This window comes from Scyliorhinus canicula, chromosome 12 (assembly GCF_902713615.1).
Source record: "Scyliorhinus canicula chromosome 12, sScyCan1.1, whole genome shotgun sequence".
NCBI lineage: Eukaryota > Metazoa > Chordata > Chondrichthyes > Carcharhiniformes > Scyliorhinidae > Scyliorhinus > Scyliorhinus canicula.
Genome location: NC_052157.1, coordinates 34352618 through 34373044, shown reverse-complemented (window position 1 = coordinate 34373044; position 20427 = coordinate 34352618). Strand labels below are relative to the sequence as shown.

At 44.6% G+C, this 20427-nt stretch overlaps 1 protein-coding gene across 7 annotated transcripts in view; it reads right to left on the bottom strand.

The window, feature by feature from the left end:
* LOC119974450 (myocyte-specific enhancer factor 2A-like) overlaps positions 1-20427 on the bottom strand; it is a 268490-nt gene that overhangs the window by 22052 nt on the left and 226011 nt on the right. For 5 of the 7 annotated variants that reach the window (XM_038813348.1, XM_038813352.1, XM_038813349.1 and 2 more), the window contains 2 exons: positions 5318-5502; positions 3924-3947 (listed from right to left, as the gene is read on the bottom strand). In XM_038813348.1, the coding sequence (XP_038669276.1) occupies positions 3924-3947; positions 5318-5502 (209 nt within the window). The remainder of the gene's footprint in view (positions 1-3923; positions 3948-5317; positions 5503-20427) is intronic. The other 2 variants (XM_038813354.1, XM_038813353.1) reach the window with 1 other exon arrangement.

Sequence of the window (20427 nt, the reverse complement as noted above, 5' to 3'; positions counted from 1 at the left end):
AATTTGTCCGTCAGTTTGTTTATTTTTGTTTAATTAGTTGAACTACAAAATTGTTCAAAGTCAAGAAATGGGATGAATACTCTGGGTTCAAAGCTAGACACCTGGGTAAATAGGACCGAGAGGCACTGACCCAGCAACAGGAGACCGGGGATGCAGAGCAGGCTCAGAGGCCAGAGGCCGCACCATCTATACGGGGGTACAAAGGCGCAGAAGGAGACCGAGGGAGAATAGGATCAGAGTGTCCTTCATGGAGGGGTCAGGCAACATGTGCCATAAGAAACTGTACGGTGCCTTTCCAAATTGGTGCCATCTGGAGGCAAAGGACACCCTTTCTCTGTGGCATGAAGCCCTCAACTTTTAAATGAGGAAACTGATGCACTCTATGCAAGGGCTTTGGACATCATTCATCCAACCTTGGCCAGGTCGAGCAAGATGAGGGGGCTAAGGAATTCTTCACAATTGCTGCTGTGTCCTCCTCAGAGTTGGTGTTGAGGGTGGGAGGTGGGACACTGGTCATAAAAGGTACAGGCTCTTTGATTGATGTTCCTGGTTTGAGTACATGGTCTGGTCAAGTGTTTGTACTACACAGAACTCTTTGAGACTGTTCATCTGGATGAAGGTGCAGCGGTTCCTCACTTTTCTTTCGCAGGCCCACATCGCTATCAAAGGCTCAGTACTGCTCTTCCCCCGAGAGCTCCACGGCTCTCTCCACATACAGAGTTGGATCTTCAGTTTGGGCATCTCTCGCTCGCGGACGTTATGGCGGACTTCTTCTTCAGGAACACAGCTGGGGATAACGTGAGCCTCGTGCCTGGCAGGTCAGTGGCTGATGAGGAGTGCGGGGTGAGGTGGTGAGGCGGTTGAGGATGCTGGTGGGAGGTGGGGTGCTAGGGCCCTGCGAGATGGCGGCATGTGGGATCGAGGTGACATTCCGGGAGGGTGACAGTAGGCTGGAGTGCAGAGTGGAGAAAGGGGGCACTTACCCAGGCTGATTGGAGAAGGCCATTCATTTTTTTCTACATTGCACAGCCATTCTCTGGGTCACCCTGCTGGCACTGACCAGTACTGCACCGTCTCCCAGGTGGGATTTGTTACTTTGCTGGAGGGCCTCGTGCCAGACCGAGGGTATAGTGTCACCCGCCTCTCCTCCACAGCATCCAGCAAATGACTGAGGGCCCCCTCCGGGTATTGAGATACAGATTTCCTCGCTGCCATCCTCCTGGTTTGAATGATAGTAAGCACTATGGAGCCATTTAAATGCAGCATTCCTTTCATTTAATTTCCCAATTGACCCCCAGAACCAGCAAAGTTGCAGAAAATTACATTGCGGATCCCACCTCTGGGGCCGGTGGGAATGGCACCGATTTTCTCACCAAAAATGACACTGCCATTTGTTTCAGAAAATTCCGCCCCAAAAATTTTAGATTAGCAATCACAAGCACCCCAAAGGCATGCAGAAAAAAATAAAATCGACCAAATGTTAACCAGTGCAAAATGATTCTAGTTCACAATACATTTTAATACAAAGTAAACACATATCGACAATCCTAGATGCAAAGCAAGGTGAATGGCCTTAATGCTAGAAATCATCTTTTAAAATCGTTTTATTCTCCGCACTTTCAACATTTTCATCAAATAAACAAAAAACAAACACAATAACAACCCCCAGAAACAACAACCCCCCTTAATATACAGACTAATATATCTACTCATGCATTCCAGATAAAAGTTAACAGTCAATCAGTAAGACATGCAACAATATCATAGATAATCATAGAATTTACAGTGCAGAAGGAGGCCATTCGGCCCATCGGGTCTGCACCGACTCTTGGAAAGAGCACCCTACCCAAGGTCCACACCTCCACCCTGTCCCCATAACCCAGTAACCCCATCCAAAACTAAGGGCAATTTTGGACACTAAGGGCAATTTATCATGGCCAATCCACCTAACCTGCACATCTTTGGACTGTGGGTGGAATCCGGAGCACTTGGAGGAAATCCACGCACACACGGGGAGAATATGCTGACTCTGCACAGACAGTGACCCAAGCCGGGAATCGAACCTGGGACCCAGGAGCTGTGAAGCAATTGTGCTAACCACAATGCTACCGTGCTGCCCAAATATACAATAACCCCAATGCCCACCCCCCTCCTCCAATGTTCAATGGCAACCAGTTCTCGAACATGCATAATAAACAATCCCCATGAATTGTAGAACCCCTCCTCCATCCACTTCAGCTTAAATGTCACCTCCTCGAGAGTCAGAAATTCAAGTAGGTCCCCCTGCCAAGCCGAGGTGATGGGTGGAGAAGCTGACCTCCTCCACCCCAACAGGACGCGCCTCTGGGCAATCAGCGAGGCGAAGGCTAAAACATCTGCACCCCCCCCCCCCCACCCTGTGCAGCTCAGGCCGGTGCGACACCCCGAAAATGGCTATTATGGGGACCTAGTTCCAAGTTCACATGTTGCACTTCTACGATGATACTGAACGCCTCCCTCCAATACCTCGCCAGCTTTGGACTGGACCAAAACATATGTACATGGTTTCCGGGACCCCTCCCATAACGTTCACATATGTCCTCCGCTCCCTCAAAGAATCGTCTCATCCTTGCCCTCATGAGGTGCCCCCTTCAGCTGTATCAGCACCAACCTCATGCATGAAGTTGAGGTGTTCACCCTTCAGAGCACCTCACACCACAGATCTTCTTCCATAACCTCCCCCAGCTCTTCTTCCCAGTTGGCTTTAATACCCTCCATAGACACCCCGTCCTCCCCCAAAATCTTCCCGTAAATCGCCGACACCACCTCATTCTCCATTCCCCCTGTCGTCAATATAAGGGGATCGGCGCCATCGTGAAGCTGGGAACTTCCTTTCTAGCAAAACCCGAAGCTACAGGTACCCAAACCCTTCCCCTTGCCCCAGTCCATATTTCTCCCCAACTCTTCCAACCTCACAAAACATCCCCACAGGAACAGGTCTTTTAATCCCCCTGATTCCCCTCTTCTCCCATCACTGAAACCTCCCTCCTAGCCTCTCCGGCTCAAACCTGTGAGTAATGCCAGAAATCATTATTTGGTGGCTATCGGGTTACTTACAGATTGACCCAATATTTGAACCACTATCGAGGAACAAATCTGGGCACTTTTAACTGTGTCGAAAGCTAATGTTTAGTTAGTATAGACTGGATCTTTGATTCAAACTAAAATCATAAGATTCTTGAGGAATACAACCTAGTAACTTAACAATGGATTTGCATTAATAAGGTTTTAACAAATTATATCAAAGCAAGATACACTACAAAATCTGGGCAATTGTCAAAACTTTCCATACATTTACTTCCCTGTTAAGTTATTGAGAGCTACTTATATAAATTAGGGAATGAGTAGAACTAGATGTTGGCTTTTGTTGTTATTGCAGAAGTTCTTATATGCTTTTGAGCATCAGGCTGCTGGGAGAAAGCAGGAAGGTGTAGCAAGAGGTATAATTCTAAGGTTTCATATGATTTTCAAGAAGCTGTTAAATATAGTACTTGGGGCGATGGAGATCTAAGGATATGGGGGGAAAGACGGGTTCAGGCTATTGAATTGGATGATCAGCCATTATTGTACTGAATAGCAGAGCAGGCTCGAAGGGCCGAATGGCCTCCTCTTGATCCTATTTTCTATGTTTCTATTTCAAATTAGCAGTTACTTCGAAAATAGGGGTAGAAATATTTTCTTTAAAAGGGTAAAAATGCAAGGGCATATTCTGGTGTTCCACACGACAGACAATACTTCCCATTTGAATGAAAAGCACGTTCCGCTTCAAACTCAAAACCATGCAATACTACAGTTAAAAAAAACCTCAAAACGTATATTAGTTCAAACCTCTTTCAAGACCTATTAAAAACACACACATTTCTCCAAGATGAGATCAGACTTACCATATCCAACTCATCCTCCTCTGACTGCAAAAAGCAGATATAAAATAAACATACTCTTGTTATTCGAAGTGAAAATGCTCTTCACACTGCACACAATTGGTAGTCAATCAATATAAGGTATAGATTAAATTCCAAGTGTTAATTTGTTTGCTTCAACTAGTAACTGATCAATGGTTATATTGAAATGAAAAACAGCACTGGATGTTTGTTTTAAATTCTCATGGCACCCATTGTACTGTCGACTCCTATTTTGCATCTCATCTTTCTCAATGTAGTCAAGTTAATTTTTTTCAAATAGATTCTCCTCACATATCCACAGCATTTGGGGTATTGCATCCATGGCTCCCTCCTATTCCAATTTTAGAGGTTATCCCTCAATTACATAATTTTCAAACATAGGGCCAGCTTCTACAACTACACCAATGACACCAACTCCAGCTTCTTGATTCACCCTCGACTTTATGAACTAGCTGGCCAGCACCAAATCCTAGAGCAGCCAGAACTTGCGGCATTTCAATTTAAGCAAGATGGAAGACTATTGTTTGGCTCCTATGTTCTGCCTCAGGTAGAAATTCCACATTCCATCCTGGCACGTGCTTAGATTAAATCTGCAGTTATGTTTTTGTGTTCTTTTAACCCCATATCCAACAGTGCTTACTTCCACCTCTGGAACATCACTCTATCTATGTCATTGAGCCATTGAAACTCAATGAATTACTCTGATGTTCTCCTCAATAGTGGCCCGAGCCCCACCTTAGATTAACTCCAACTCTGAGACATGCCCTTTCAGGAAACCTTGCATGACTATCACTCTGTTGTTGCCAATCCATACTGTCTCCTTGACGCCTACTGAGACTAGTTATAATCCTCGTAATTCCTCCAGTACCTTTCTTTACCTGACCTGTTCAACCATCCTCCATGTGCAAATCCAGCGCACAATCTCTGCACATCAGTTTAGTGCGATTACCCAGCTTTACCATCCTGTCCCCTCAACTTCAGAGTCTTTCTAAATCTTACTCTCTTCATAAACCTTTACCTCGGAGCATGATTTTCGTCACAATTCCTACTTCCTGCTTAGTTTAGCCATCCTCCCAAAGAACTGCTTTGCAGCATTTTGTTTTGTGTGGAAGATACTATACAAAAACTATAAAAATATAAGATGATGCTTTATCAAAGTATTATGAGGATGTTCGTAATGTATTTGCTTTGTCAACATTTTGACTATTTCATGGTATGGCTCCCGCAAGCTGTGTACCCATGGACCTAAGTATACACAACTATTTTCTGTGCGTTATTCTGCTTATCAGAATAAAATTCAGAATAAAATAGAGTGACACAGCTATGAATGAATGTGTTGATATAACCTGCATTGCAGTATTGTCTAATGGACTCACCAGGGGCGGCATCATGCCCTTGCTGGTCGGTGGAATTACTACTCGAAGGTCTGGCTTGCGATTGTTCATTCCAACATTTCCACAAGGAGGGGGCGGAGACTTTGTGGGCATCACTTTTCCTAATCCATTGCCACCTGTGGAGCACAGCAGGCCAGGCGAAGCACGAGGGTTAACAAAACCATTTCCTGAAATTGGTTGAAAAAGAAATTAAAAGATACACTTTTGCAATGTTATATTTCCTTTTATTACACTTGGGACTCAAGTTTCTTGGTTAATTTAAGTTTTTGCAGTCCTTGAGAGTCAGTATGCATGTGGCACACCCTGATTTTCTTTGATCACAATGAATTGGGCTCACATAGGAAACGTGTTGATGAGCGCATTTAGAAATGCCACTGTCCCTGGCCTGGAAGGAGCCGATCGCATAATTCCCTGGGTATTAATTGCCCACTTCAAAGCTTCACTTGGCAGCAGGGCACAACGGCTGCCCATGGGCCATTCAACCATGGACTTAATCAGGCTGGAGTCGGGAAAGCAGCAGGGTCCCCATCTACCACCCTCCCATTTAATTAAATGCTCCCCCACCACCAAACTTGCCACAGAACAGAGCATTAAGTTCTGCCCAATATTACTGGCTGTGGCTTTGCATTGGAAACCTGCTGCAAAAGTATTTTGCAGTTGATGGTTTCAAATGAACTGTGGAATTGGGTCATTCCTCTACTGTGCAGCCAATGAACAAGTAAATCAAAAATGTATCTTCCCTGATTACATAAGGCTGCGAAGCATCTCGTAGATGTGTTCCCCAGGAACTGTGACCAAGGATCAATGAGTCCAGACAGTGCCTTTTAAACCAAATGTCATCCAAGAAGTCTATTTCAAGGGGCCTTCTCTTGCAGGGAAGATTTTTTTTTAATGTGGCAAATTTCAGTCCTTAAGTAGAGATATATATTTCTGGATGCCATTTTATAAGTCTCTTTAGGCAAAAGATGCAAATTAGATACTTCAAACAATTAGACTGTCTTGCACACTAATAATAATACTCTTCCCGAGAGGAGGGGCTTCCTGCCAATAGACTGAGGTCGGAAAGTTATCTCAGGATTATCGCCTTGAACACATGACTGTACAGAATACCATTGTTGTTAAAAAGAACCATTTGAGCACAGCTGACAGTCAGCTGTCCAATTACAAAACACTACTAGATCATGAATTCAAAAAACAAAATGATTGCTTTAGCAACCTTTCAGGAAATTACTACAACTATGAGAGCACTGTGCTCTCCGTGAGATGAAAATAATGAAGCCAGTCTCAATATATTGTCTGTACTTCTTAAAAAGAGATATATTGATATCCTATTGCACTTCTTCTGTAATCCAAGTACTCTGATTATAGAAGGCACACCAGTGTTGAGACCATTACGGTTTCTAACTTACATCAGTCATTTACATTCAGTGACTCAATACAAAATGGTCAAAATTTGAAAAGGATGGCAAGCATGGGGCAGCACGGTAGCACAGGTAGATAGAACTGTGGGGGGGGGGGGAGATCGGGTGCTCTTTCAGAGCATTGGTGCAGACTCGATGGGCCGAATGGTCTCCTTCTGCACTGTAGGGATTCTATTTCAACCAGAAATGGAAAACAGGCACAAATGTCTTCTGCAAATGATGTTGGAAGTAACCAAGAGTGCGGAGAGTAATTTGGTAGACGTGTAGAACATCAAATGTTGATCATTAAAGGCCAACAAAAAGTTGACGTGCACAGCTAAGCCAGAGGAAATAATGGTTAACTAGAACTCTAGTCAAGCCACACCATGAGCATCACAGCCAGTTCAGTTCTGGCTACCAAGCAATAATGGAGGCAGTCAAGACAGACAAAAGTAGTGAAGAGCCTCCAATCCGAATCCTAGTGTCCAGGATCTGAGATATGAGGAAAGTCTGGAGAAAATTATGCTTTTCAATCTGGATAGTGGGTGTCTGAGGTGTGACATACCACGGTACATAAAAAAGCAAAGGGTATGGAGAAGGCTAACCTACTACCTTAATTCCAATTGGGAGAGGAGGATGAGGGGAAATAGGCATGAACTAGTGAAAGATAATTTTTAGACTGCTATCAGGAAGCTCTTCATCATTTACAAAGTATTTAAAGTACTAGTCCATGCAGGATCTACGCTCCACTCAAGCCTCAGACCATCTTCTTCATCAAACCTCATTAATGTATCCTATTCTGTTCTTCATGTCCTTATCTAGCTAGAGTACTCGTCTCAGCTGCTCTCTGTAGTAATGAGTTCGACATTCCAACCCACTTTGGGTGAAGATATTTCTCCTGATGCCCTACTGAATTTATTTGCGATTATCTTACATTTATGGCCCATTTCTGGTCTTGTGTATGATTGGGAATATCTCCTCTACATCTTTTTTCTTTTGTTCATGGGATGTAGTTGTCGCCTGGCTAGGCCAGCATTTATTGCCCATTCCTAAATGCCCTCGATGCAGTGGTAGTGAACCACCTTCTTGAATTCCTATGTGGCCGTACAGCCCTGGTGCTGTTAGGAAGGCAGTTCCTGGATTTTGATTCAGCAACAGGGAAGGAATAGTGATATAGTTCTAAGCCAGAATAGTTCCAACTCTGAATACTCCATCAAACGCTGTCATAATTTGCCTCTCTCACGTCATCCTTCAGTCTTCACTTTTCTAGAGAAGAGAGCACCAGCCTGATGGAGATCACCTCCCAGTTCAATTGATCAAACCTTTAAACAGACATCCAGCTGGACAGGTGCAGGCAAAAATCTAAGAACCAAGACGGGCCCTTATTAATTCTACTTGAGATCTAGAATTCCTTCTTTCTTACCCTAATAAAAGGTCTAATGATGATTATACAGCAGAGTTTTAAAAGATAGGGCAAGCTTCTTAAAAAAACATTCAATTCATCTACGTGAGCTGCTTCAAACAATCACCTGCCTCGGCATGTTGAGAGGTTTGGAAGCAATTCAACAACTCACAAGGTAACAGGCAGAAGTTAGCTTACGTTAATTAATTGCCTCCCCCTCAAACCCTGAGAATTTCTATGCCTATCATTTTGCTGCGCTAATTGTGGATTCGATTGCGGAGTAATGTTCCAGCTTCAACCAGGACACATGAGCTGCCACAATTATCATCATTGCCAGACTACCTGCTTGAGTAGTAGATCTTGGTGGAAATAATGAATCAGAAGCAGAAAGTGGGTTTCCATTGAACTCTGCTAGGATCATTGCACTAAATGTGTGCTACAATCAAGTCCAAAATGAAAACTGCTCATTAAGTGGCAATAGGAAGCTTAGGCTTAATGTCTTAAGACGATGACAACTGGCCTGTGCAGCTCAACTGTTCAGGTTAAATCAGCTGGAATCATATGCAATAAAGGTTTACCATTTTGATTCTTGCCTTTCTTGTGCATCCCGCTGAGTGCATGTGGGGACCATGATACAAAAATCTAACATAATACAGGCCCACTGAACAGTAAACCCCAGCTGTATGACACAGTGAAGCACGGAAAAATGCAACCTTTAAAACATATGCTGATCATTTAGTTCTACAAAGCTGCACACCAAAGAGGAAAAAAAAAAATGTATCATTTCCGTACTGGTTGATCAGAAGATCTTTGTGCCAGGAGAAGTTACTCGTTATAATTAACACTAAAAAAAAATGGAAATAGAGAATTTTTTTTGTATGTACTAGTTCTTCACAGGCTTCAAAGCTATCAGTTGGAAGGCAAAAGATTAATCATTTGTGTTGCAGATCAGAAAAACTGGCAATATTCTGTCCATTTTGGAGCGAGTGCACTGAACACAATTATATCCTACTCCATTTTTAAACAAAATCGCATTGCATAACATTTTCATTTTCCACATAGCATGCAAATAAGTCTGTCTGGATCCTATCCAATACAAATACAACTAATAAACAGAAAACCATCTGGTCTTTTCATTTAACGGTTGTTAAAAACGGGCACACCCACACATCGTTCCACAGTTTGCCATCTCAAATCAGCGTGATGCACTTTACTGCCACCTAGTGATTTTGTTGTGAACGAGACGTGGAAGAACAAACTGAAAATTAAATGAACTGCGATGAACGGAAAGTGTTCCCATTGGCCCTCGCAGATTTTAAATACTTTTTTTTGTGCACGTGTGCAGGGATTGGATTGGGCAGACTACCTACCAGAAGGCCTTTCCCATCTTGTCTTTTTTCTGGGATAAAGAATATTTGGCGCCATCCTTTCTGCTCCACGAATGTCACCCAAGAGCCAAGACACTGTTTTGGAGGGGTAGCACGGTGGTGCAGTGGGTAGCATTGTAGCCTCATGCCGCTGATGTCCCAGGTTCGATCCCGGCCCTGGGTCACTGTCCGTGTGGAGTTTGCACATTCCCCCTGTGTTTGTGTGGGTTTCGCCCCCACAACCCAAAGATGTGCAGGGTAGGTGGATTGGCCATGCTAAATTGTCCCTTAACTGGAAAAATGAATTGGGCACTCAAATTTTTTTTTTTTAAAGTTATGTTTGGTGAGGTGTTTTTTTGGCCCTCATTCGGGGGAAGAAAAACAAATTGCCTGTTTGGAAGTTGCAGCACTAAACCGCCCTAAGTTCCTCTGGTTTGCCTTTGCCAGAAGTAGCTGGAATATGGAAAATAAAGTCCCGTCCAGCCGTCAGAAGAATGACTATCTTGTGTGTGCACGCGACCAGCTTTAACACGAACAACTGAGCTTCTGTATTGAGCAGGCAACGTTATTGGAAACATTGAACTCAAATATTTATTTTCCACACCACTACAAAATGAAAAGAATGTCAGGCTCCTTACAAAATCATTTTCCCAAGACTCTGTTTTTGAACACAATAGCAATTTTTATTATTATAAGGTGCAACTGAAGGATGGTACTAGGGAGAGAGCACTCTGTCGATTAATTCAGGTCTTTCATGCAAACAATATGATTTCCAACATCAGGGGCTTTTTCCCATTGTTCACTTATCTACTCGGGGAGCCAAATAACCTTGATCCCAAATGGAATAATAGTTTCTGTGTTTCAGCCCGATACAATTTGACAAACAAAGCTCTCGCTGTCGTACACTCAAAAAAAGCCCAGCTGTCTGTTCTATCTTGTGGCCTGACACTTCCCACCTTGATAGCTTCCACTAACCCCATCTACCTTTCACTCCCCAACATGTTTTTGCCTCACTTCTGCTGTTGACCTCCATCATCCCCTCCTCCTTAAAGTCCACCTTTTTGACCAAGCTTTTCTTCAGCTTTTTCCTTTCTAACATCTCCACCTTGGGCTTGGCTTTCTGCACCCACCGACATGTTAGTTCTACATAAGAGTGCAAGCTGTTGCTGTTGCTGGAAACGACTTATTGTAGAACAGCAGCCCCGGAACCAAACAGGCTGCATTTAGACGGCCATTAAAAATCTGGAGATGTCATCATTCCATTCACCAATCTGCTAAAGACTTTATTTGCCTTCAAACAGGAGATTAATTGGCTACCGATTTTCGGTAGTCACTTTTTGTTAATTCAAAACATGTAGTTGAAGGAGCTTTCCATAAGCGTAAAAACCAATGAGGCTTTCTCAAGCAAACATCATCTTCAACCTAGACACTACCTCCTACACAAACTGTACCTTCTATCCCTCTAACGATAACCAGACTTTTATGCCACCAAATTAACATGTTTGGGCAGTATATCTATATAATTCAATAACATGACTAGTGTTATTCTACAATTAACAAAAGATGAACTATAATGGTCTGTAAACTATTTCTTCATCTGTGTCTTTTGGTGGTCTTCCTTGTAGGATTAATCCTATTCTATTAGCTGATTTGGAAGGGAGTTGAATTCACAAATCTGTGGCATGATCTATCTGCCGCGCCTGACACAGTATGTGATGAGGTCGATAAAGTTTGTGATAGGCCTCTCGCGAGATTCACCGGCCTCTCCACAATCTCACGAGGCATCGCGATCTGAATCCTGCCCATTTATGTCGGTACCCAGATTTGCATATTTAAGTGAGCAGCTAGTCTCACTTGAATATGTCTACGCCGGATCTACCAAGCAACCGAACAGCCACACCTCAGAAACCCTGAGCGGGTGCCATTTAACAATGGTTTCCACAAACGTGGACCAGGCTTACCAGCATTTGGCGGGCCAGTGTGTGGTCGGGCTCTAGGCAGGGTGGTACCCTGACACCCCTGGGCACTGCCACCCTGGCAATTCCACACTGGCAGTGCCAGGGACACCCAGATGGCAGTACCAGGCTGGCAGGGTGCCATCATGCCTGTACCAGGGATCGGGCCAGAGAGTGCCCCGCCCTTATGATGTGGGTGCGGGGGGGTGGAAAAACAATCGGTGAGTTGGGGGGGGGGGGCAGTGGCTGGGGTAGGGGGCCGAGAGATTGGGGGCCCCATTTTAAAATGGCGCCCCCGATCTCTTCCTGAACTGGTGAGCAGAGCCCATTAGTGCAGGAAATGGGACTATGTGTGGCCGAGGCGGGGCATTCCTCGGTGTGGCCCAGGAATGAAGCAGAATCCCATTTAATAGTGGAATCGTTCTCCGTGCTGCAAATGCAGGGAACACCCAGTGAAAGGTGGTCGATACAGGACTCTGTTTCATTTCCGTTAAATCACGGCCCCTAATATTTTATTAGAAAATTAAGTTTCTTCAATTCCCCAACTTTGACAATTTTGTTGTACTTGTGCTTTTTCATTCTGCAGTCACAGGTAAAGTTTAAATGATTGACACCTCCTCTTAAATGTTCGCTGAATCCTCTCCAACATAAATGTAATTTTCAAGGTATGATGCTATAAAAAAAGTGCCCCAACGTTCCACAGATGGTGTGGATCATCAATCAATTATCAAGTGCAGAAGTAACCTGGCTGACTTAGTTAGATGTTTTTCAGATGCATTCCAGAAATTGACTAAGCTAACTTAGAACAACATAATAATGAGTCAACTCTGGTGCAGCCTGTGACCTTAATCATACAGCAACCTTCCTGAATGGCAAAGCAAGCTCAGTAGGCAAATGGAGGGACTTAAAGTTGTAATGATTACAACTTCAACTGCTGTGGGTAATTATCCTATGTGAATTATTCATTAAACAATTATATTTTTACATTCACCTCCATTTTCAGAGTTCAGACCTGAGCTAGTTTACACTGGGAAATCTTATGTAGATTTTACTAAAGTTAGCGAGATTTATTTTTAGATTGGTTTAAGGCTGTGGCCTGGAATGAAGACAGGGCAAAACTGAAAGGAATCCAAGATCAGCAGATAGCGGAGGCTGGGATGGAGACTGATGGTACATGCTGTGTGTGGGTCAGAGGCTCATGGGTGTGTAGAGGCCACATCCGGAAGAAAAGGATGGCTAGAGGTCAGGAAGCAGGCCAGGGACGGATGTCAAAAAGCAGACGAGGGATGGAAGCTAGGAAACCAGTCAGTCCTTTGGCAAGGGATTGACACTACTCACAAATCACTTTTAAGTTGTCACGTTTTTAAGGGTAGCACGGTGGCACAGTGATTAGCACTGCTGCCTCACAGCGCCAGAGACCTGGGTTCAATTACGACCTTGGGTGACTGTGTTGAGTTTGCACGTTCTCCCCGTGTCTGCGGGGGGTTTCCTCCGGGTGCTCCGGTTTCCTTCCACAGTCCAAAGATGTGTAGGTTAGGTGGATTGGCCATGCTAAATTCCTCCCCCCCCCCCCCGCCCCGAGTGACCTGGGATGTGCAGGTTATGAGGGGTTATGGGGTCACAGGCATAGAGTGGGGGAGTGGGCCTGGGTAAAGTGCTCTTTCGGAGGAGCAGGGCAGACTTGATAGGCCAAATGGCCCCATTCTGCTCTGCAAGGATTCTATGGCAATCAGCTCCTGTTCACATGGCAGCAGTGTAATATCAGGAAAGGCCAGTAACAGTGGGGGGTGGGGGGGGGGGGGGGGGGGGGAAACCAGATCACTTGAATCCTGGCGAACAAGAGAAGCTTAACACTAGTGATTGCTGTTGACATTTCTCAGGCAACTGATTTTCAATCAAACATTTCTTATTGAAAGATTGAGAGGGCTTGACAGGGTAGCTGCTAGGGGGATGTTTCCCCTTGTGAGGAATTCTGGGTTTGAGGAGAACAGTTTAAAAATAAGGGATCTCCCATCTACGACAGAGAGGAGAAGAAATTTCCTTCATCAGAGGGTCATTAATTGGAAATCTCTTCCAGAGAGCAGTGGAGGTTGGATCATTAAATATATTCAAGTTAACACAAATGTTTGATTGACAAGAGGGTCAAGGCTTGTGGGGGGACAGACAGGAAGAAGCATTAAGGTCACAATCAGATCAGCACTGACCTTATTGCATGCTGGAGCAGGCTTGGCGGGCCAAATGGCCTACTCTTGCTATTTCTTGCCATCTCATTAGATTAATAGATAGAGAAAGATAGAGAAATACAGCACAGAACAGGCCCTTCGGCCCACTATGTTGTGCCGAACTATTGACCTAGGTTAATCATAGAATTTTGGACACTAAGGGCAATTTATCATGGCCAATCCACCCAGCCTGCACATCTTTGGACTGTGGGAGGAAACCGGAGTACCCGGAGGAAACCCACGCACACACGGGGAGGACGTGCAGACTCCACACAGACAGTGACCCAAGTCAAAATCGAACTTGGGACCCTGGAGATGTGAAGCAATTGTGCTATCCACAATGCTACCATGCTGCCCTTAAGAAGAAATTAATCTACACTCCATTATTCTACCCTAATCCATGTACCTATCCAATAGCCGCTTGAAAGTCCCTAACGTTTCCGACTCAACTACTTCCACAGGCCCACCATGCCCCCGCTACTCTCTGGGTAAAGAACCTACCTCTGACATCCCCCTATATCTTCCACCATTTACCTTAAATTTATGTCCCCTGGGGAAAAAGTCTCTGACTGTCTATCTATTCCCCTGATCATCTTATAAATCTCTATCAAGTCGCCCCTCATCCTTCTCCGTTCTAATGAGAAAAGGCCTAGCACCCTCAACCTTTCCTCATAAGACCTACTCTCCATTCCAGGCAACATCCTGGTAAATCTCCTTTGCACCTTTTCCAAAGCTTCCACATCCTTCCTAAAATGAGGTGACCAGAACTGTACACAGGACTCCAAATGTGGCCTGACCAAGGTTTTGTACAGCTGCATCATCACCTCACGGCTCTTAAATTCAATCCCTCTGCTAATGAACGCTAGCACACCATAGGCCTTCTCCACAGCTCTATCCACTTGAGTGGCAACTTTCAAAGATCTATGAGCATAGACCCCAAGATCTCTCTGCTCCTCTACATTGCCAAGAAGCCTACCGTTAACCCTGTATTCCGCATTCATATTTGTCCTTCCAAAATGGACAACCTCACACTTGTCAGGGTTAAACTCCATCTGCCACTTCTCAGCCCAGCTCTGCATCCTATCTATGTCTCTTTGAAGCCGACAACAGCCCTCTTCACTATCCACAACTCCACCAATCTTCGTATCATCTGCAAATTTACTGACCCACCCTTCAACTCCCTCATCCAAGTCGTTAATGAAAATCACAAACAGCAGAGGCCCCAGAACTGATCCCTGCAGTACGCCACTGGTAACTGGGCTCCAGACTGAATATTTGCCATCCACCACCACTCTCTGTCTTCTATCGGTTAGCCAGTTCGTTATCCAACTGGCCAAATTTCCCACTATCCCATGCCTCCTTACTTTCTGCATAAGCCTACCATGGGGAACCTTATCAAATGCCTTACTAAAATCCATGTACACTACATCCACTGCTTTACCTTATCCACATGCTTGGTCACACCTCCTCAAAGAAGTCAATAAGACTTGTAAGGCAAGACCTACCCCTCACAAATCCGTGCTGACTATCCCTAATCAAGCATGTCTTTCCAGATGCTCAGAAATCCTATCCCTCAGTACCCTTTCCATTACTTTGCCTTCCACCGAAGTAAGACTAACTGGCCTGTAATTCCCAGGGTTATCCCTATTCCCTTTTTTGAACAGGGGCACGACATTCGCCACTCTCCAATCCTCTGTTACCACCCCTGTTGACAGCGAGGACGAAAAGATCATTGCCAACGGCTCTGCAATTTCATTCCTTGCTTCCCATAGAATCCTTGGATATATCCAGTCAGGCCCGGGGGACTTGTCTATCCTCAAGTTTTTCAAAATGCCCAACACATCTTCCTTCCTAACAAGTATCTCCTCGAGCTTACCAGTCTGTTTCACACTGTCCTCTCCAACAATATGGCCCCTCTCGTTTGTAAATACTGAAGAAAAGTACTCGTTCAAGACCTCTCCTATCTCTTCAGACTCAATACACAATCTCCCGCTACTGTCCTTGATTGGACCTACCCTCGCTCTAGTCATTCTCATATTTCTCACATATGTGTAAAAGGCCTTGGGGTTTTCCTTGATCCTACCCGCCAAAGATTTTTCATGCCCTCTCTTAGCTCTCCTAATCCCTTTCTTCAGTTCCCTCCTGGCTATTTTGTATCCCTCCAGCGCCCTGTCTGAACCTTGTTTCCTCAGCCTTACATAAGTCTCCTTCTTCCTCTTAACAAGACATTCAACCTCTCTTGTCAACCATGGTTCCCTCACTCGACCATCTCTTCCCTGCCTGAGAGGGACATACATATCAAAAACACGCAGTACCTGTTCATTGAACAAGTTCCATATTTCACTTGTGTCCTTCCCTGACAGCCTATGTTCCCAACTTATGCACTTCAATTCTTGTCTGACAGCATTGTATTTATCCTTCCCCCAATTGTAAACCTTGCATGCACCTATCCCTCTCCATTACTAAAAAGTGAAAGTCACAGAATTGTGGTCACTACCTCCAAAATGCTCCCCCACTAACAAATCTATCACCTGCCCTGGTTCATTACCAAGTACCAAATCCAATATGGCCTCCCCTCTGGTCGGATAATCTACATACCGTGTTAGAAATGCTTCCTGGACATACTGCACAAACACTACCCCATCCAAACTATTTGATATAAAGAGTTTCCACTCAATGTTTGGGAAGTTGAAGTCACCCATGACTACTACCCTGTGACTTCTGCACCTTTCCAAAATCTGTTTCCCAATCTGTTCCTCCACATCTCTGCTGCTATTGGGGGGCCTATAGAAAACTCCCAACAAGGTGACTGCTCCTTTCCTATTTCTGACTTCAACCCATATTACCTCAGTATGCAGATCCCCCTCGAACTGCCTTTCTGCAGCTGTTACCATCCTCTCTAATCTTGTTGAAACATCTATAACCAGGGACCTCCAACAACCATTTCTGCCCCTCTTCTATCCATGTTTCCGTGATGGCCGCCACATCGTAGTCCCAAGTACCGATCCATGCCTTAAGTTCACCCACCTTATTCCTGATGCTTCTTGCATTGAAGTATACACACTTCAACCCATCTCCTTGCCTGCAAGTACTCTCCTTTGTCAGTGTTACCTTCCCCACTGTATCACATTGTGCTTTGGCGTCCTGAATATCGGCTTCCTTAGTTGCTGGACTACAAATCCGGTTCCCATTCCCCTGCCAAATTAGTTTAAACCCTCCCAAAGACTACTAGAAAACCTCCCCCCCAGGATATTGGTGCCCCTCTGGTTCAGATGCAACCCGTCCTGCTTGTACAGGTCCCACCTTCCCCAGAATGCGCTCCAATTATCCAGATACCTGAAGCCCTCCCTCCTACACCATTCCTGCACCACATGTTCAACTGCACTCTCTCCCTATTCCTAGCCTCGCTATCACAAACCAGAGATGACAACTCTGTCTGTCCTGGCCTTTAACTTCCAGCCTAACTCCCTAAACTTGTTTATTACCTCCACACCCCTTGCCCTACCTACGTCGTTGGTACCAATGTGCACCACGACTTCTGGCTGCTCACCCTCCCCCTTCAGGATCCTGAAGACACGATCCGAGACATCCCTGGCCCTGGCACCCGGGAGGCAACATACCTTCCGGGAGTCTCGCTCGCGACCACAGAATCTCCTATCTATTGCCCTAACCATTGAATCTCCTATTACTATAGATTTTCTATGCTCCCCCCTTCCCTTCTCAGCCCCAGAGCCAGACTCAGTGCCAGAGACCTGGCCTCTAGGGTCTTCCCCCGGTAGGTCATCCCCCCCAACAGCATCTAAAATGGTATACTTGTTTTGAAGGGGAACGGCCACGAGGGATCCCTGCACTGTCTGCCTGTTAGTTTTCCTTTCCCTGACTGTAACCCAGCTACTCTTGTTCAGTACCTTGGGTGTGGCTACCTCCCTGTAACTCTTCTTGATAACCCCCTCTGCCTCCCGGATAATCCGAAGTTCATCCAGCTCCAGCTCCCTAACACGGTCTCTGAGGAGCTGGAGTTGGGTGCACTTCCCGCAGGTATAGTGAGTGGGGACACCAGTGGTATCCCTCACCACCCACATCCTACAGGAGGAGCATGCAACTGCCCTAGCCGCCATCCCCTCTTACTTTACAGAATTCGCTGCCCCGTAGACCAACTGGGCCTCCGCCCTCCGACTCTGATTCCAGTCAGCTGTACTCCAAACTCCTGGCTCCCTTCACGCTCTTTGATAAATATAGGAAATGAAATGTAAGGAGCACCTTTCTCCCTCTTCACCTAACTCCCTCAGTCACCAAACTCTCACTGTAGCACTCAAATGCACCAAGTTGAGCACTCCAGTGCAAACAAAGTCTGCACTGTAGCAGGATCCTTTTTATAATCAATGGTGATGAAAAATTTAAAAAAAAGTTTTTATACTTTCATGTTTCAGAATTTAACTGCCAGCTGGTGAAACAAAATGAAAAAGTTTAAAACTTATAATGAAAATAACAGTGAGAAGGGAAACCAAAAAGTCAGAGGAAAACTTGCAAATCTCCTCACTGGTGGTTTGAGTGCAACAGGGGCACCGACCTGGGCTCAGGTCAGCTTTGGAGGGAGAGGATGAGAATGTGAATTAAATGGCAAAACAGCCAGCAGGGAAGAAAATTGCACTTGTAAAAGTGATGGTTTCTTGTACTTTGAAAGGATGCGGTGACTGGGACCAGTGGCACACTCTGATTCGAGCTTTTCTGGGGAGAACAAATTTTCTTCTGGTTGGGATTTCATTTTTAAACAAAACTTTTTCAAAACATGTTGAGTTGTTCATCCTGCAATTTTAGTTTTTAAAATGATGGTGCCCTGACGCCAAAAGAGATGGCTTTACTGCAAAACCATATTTAAAGACAGCATACTGCCATTAAGGCATGCAGAGGGGGTGAGAGGTTTAAATCTGGTCACATAAGAAATATTCTGTGTGGGATTCCTCCAAAAGATGTGAGGTGTTCCAATCAGCGAAAGTACATTGTTTATCTCATTAGAATGTGGCATTTTCAAAATGCTATGTTGACATGACAAATTGTTTTATAAATTGGAGTGACAGTGCTCACCAGTCGAGCTCCAAATCACACGCAACCTCACTGAGCGGCATGTCATGAAGTTACAGGAACACACACATGCAAACTACGATTTTCCTGAAACTTACTCTGACTAGGAAAATACTCTAGACCAGGGGTGGGCAAACTTTTCCGTGCAAGGGCCGCATTCAGAAATTCACAATTCACAAAGGGCCGCATAGTATATTAAGTAAAATAATTACTTCACCCGGTTATGATTCTGGGCGCCTCATATAGAACATAGAACAGTACAGCACAGAACAGGCCCTTCGGCCCTCGACGTTGTGCCAAGCAATGATCACCCTACTCAAGTCAACGTATCCACCCTATGCCAGTAAGTAACCCAACAGCCCCCCCACCCATTAACCTTTAAAAAAAAATTTAAAAAAAAAAAAATTTTTTTTTTTCTTTTTTTTAATGACGTGGTGGGCCGCAGAAATACCTTTGGCGGGCCGCATGCGGCCCGCGGGCCGTAGTTTGCCCACCCCTGCTCTAGACGTTCTTTTGTTTACCTCACGTTTTCCTGGTTTAAAAATCATGATAACATATGTTCTCTAACCCCAATAACAAGTAATATTCTGATCACTGGCTATAACATTTGGCTATCAAATCACAGCCCAAGTAATATGCTTGAAAACACTTTTGCATACACGCATGTGTGACACAGAGACGGTCTGTGAATTTTCAAAGATTTTGCATAGAATCATAGAAGTTACAGTGTAGGAGGAGGCCATTCGGCCCATCGTCTACTTATTATCTCCATGTTTGTTTTTTGGGGTGAACCAAAACACAAGGTAATGGGTAACCATATATGTTTCTCAGCAATTCTACAAAATTTGTGGAATTAAATTGGTTTCCCTTTGCAAGCCATTTGCTGCACATTCAGCTCCAAGCAGGAGAGGCACCTGGGCTGCAAAGATTCCTGTCAATGTTATTGTACAATGGCTGGCAGAAAGTAGCTGAAGCTGGTTGGGTAAAAAAAAAAAACGATTCCTAAGTGCATTTTGTTCATTATCTAGGTTCCTTGGTGACGATATAAATTCTGAACATCACTTCAACTCTTTTCGTGCTGACCTACTCCCTCCTTAACAGCTCTGTGGGTCCACCTTCACCACATGGACTGCAGTGGCTCAAGAGAGCGACTCGCCACCACCTTCCCAAGGGCAATTAGGAATGGGTAATAAATCCTGGCCTTGCCAGCAATGCCCGAATCCCAATAACGAATGAGTAAAATGCCTCCTACCATATTAAAAAACCATTTCACAGTTATTAACCAGTGTTGCAAATTTAAAATAACTTGCAATAAAAGCATTACACAAGTGAGTATCGATGTGCAATACAATCTGCTGACCCATATATTTCTTTCTGATGTGCATACTGGGGCTTGAATTCATCAGATGAGAATTTTAATTGCAAACCTTTTATGCGGTGATCCCGGAATCGAAATAGTTCTTTGCAGGGGGGGGGCCACATTACATGGAACCCACATAAGAGCGAGATCAATGAAGAACTTCCCAGTCAGGAATAATCAGATTGTGTCTTCTACGGGCAACAATGGATTGTTTCTGGGAGCAAAATCAATCAGGGCAAAATTTGAGGAATGGTAGCGTAACTGTAATGTTACTAGACTAGTACTCTCAAGGTCTGGATCAATG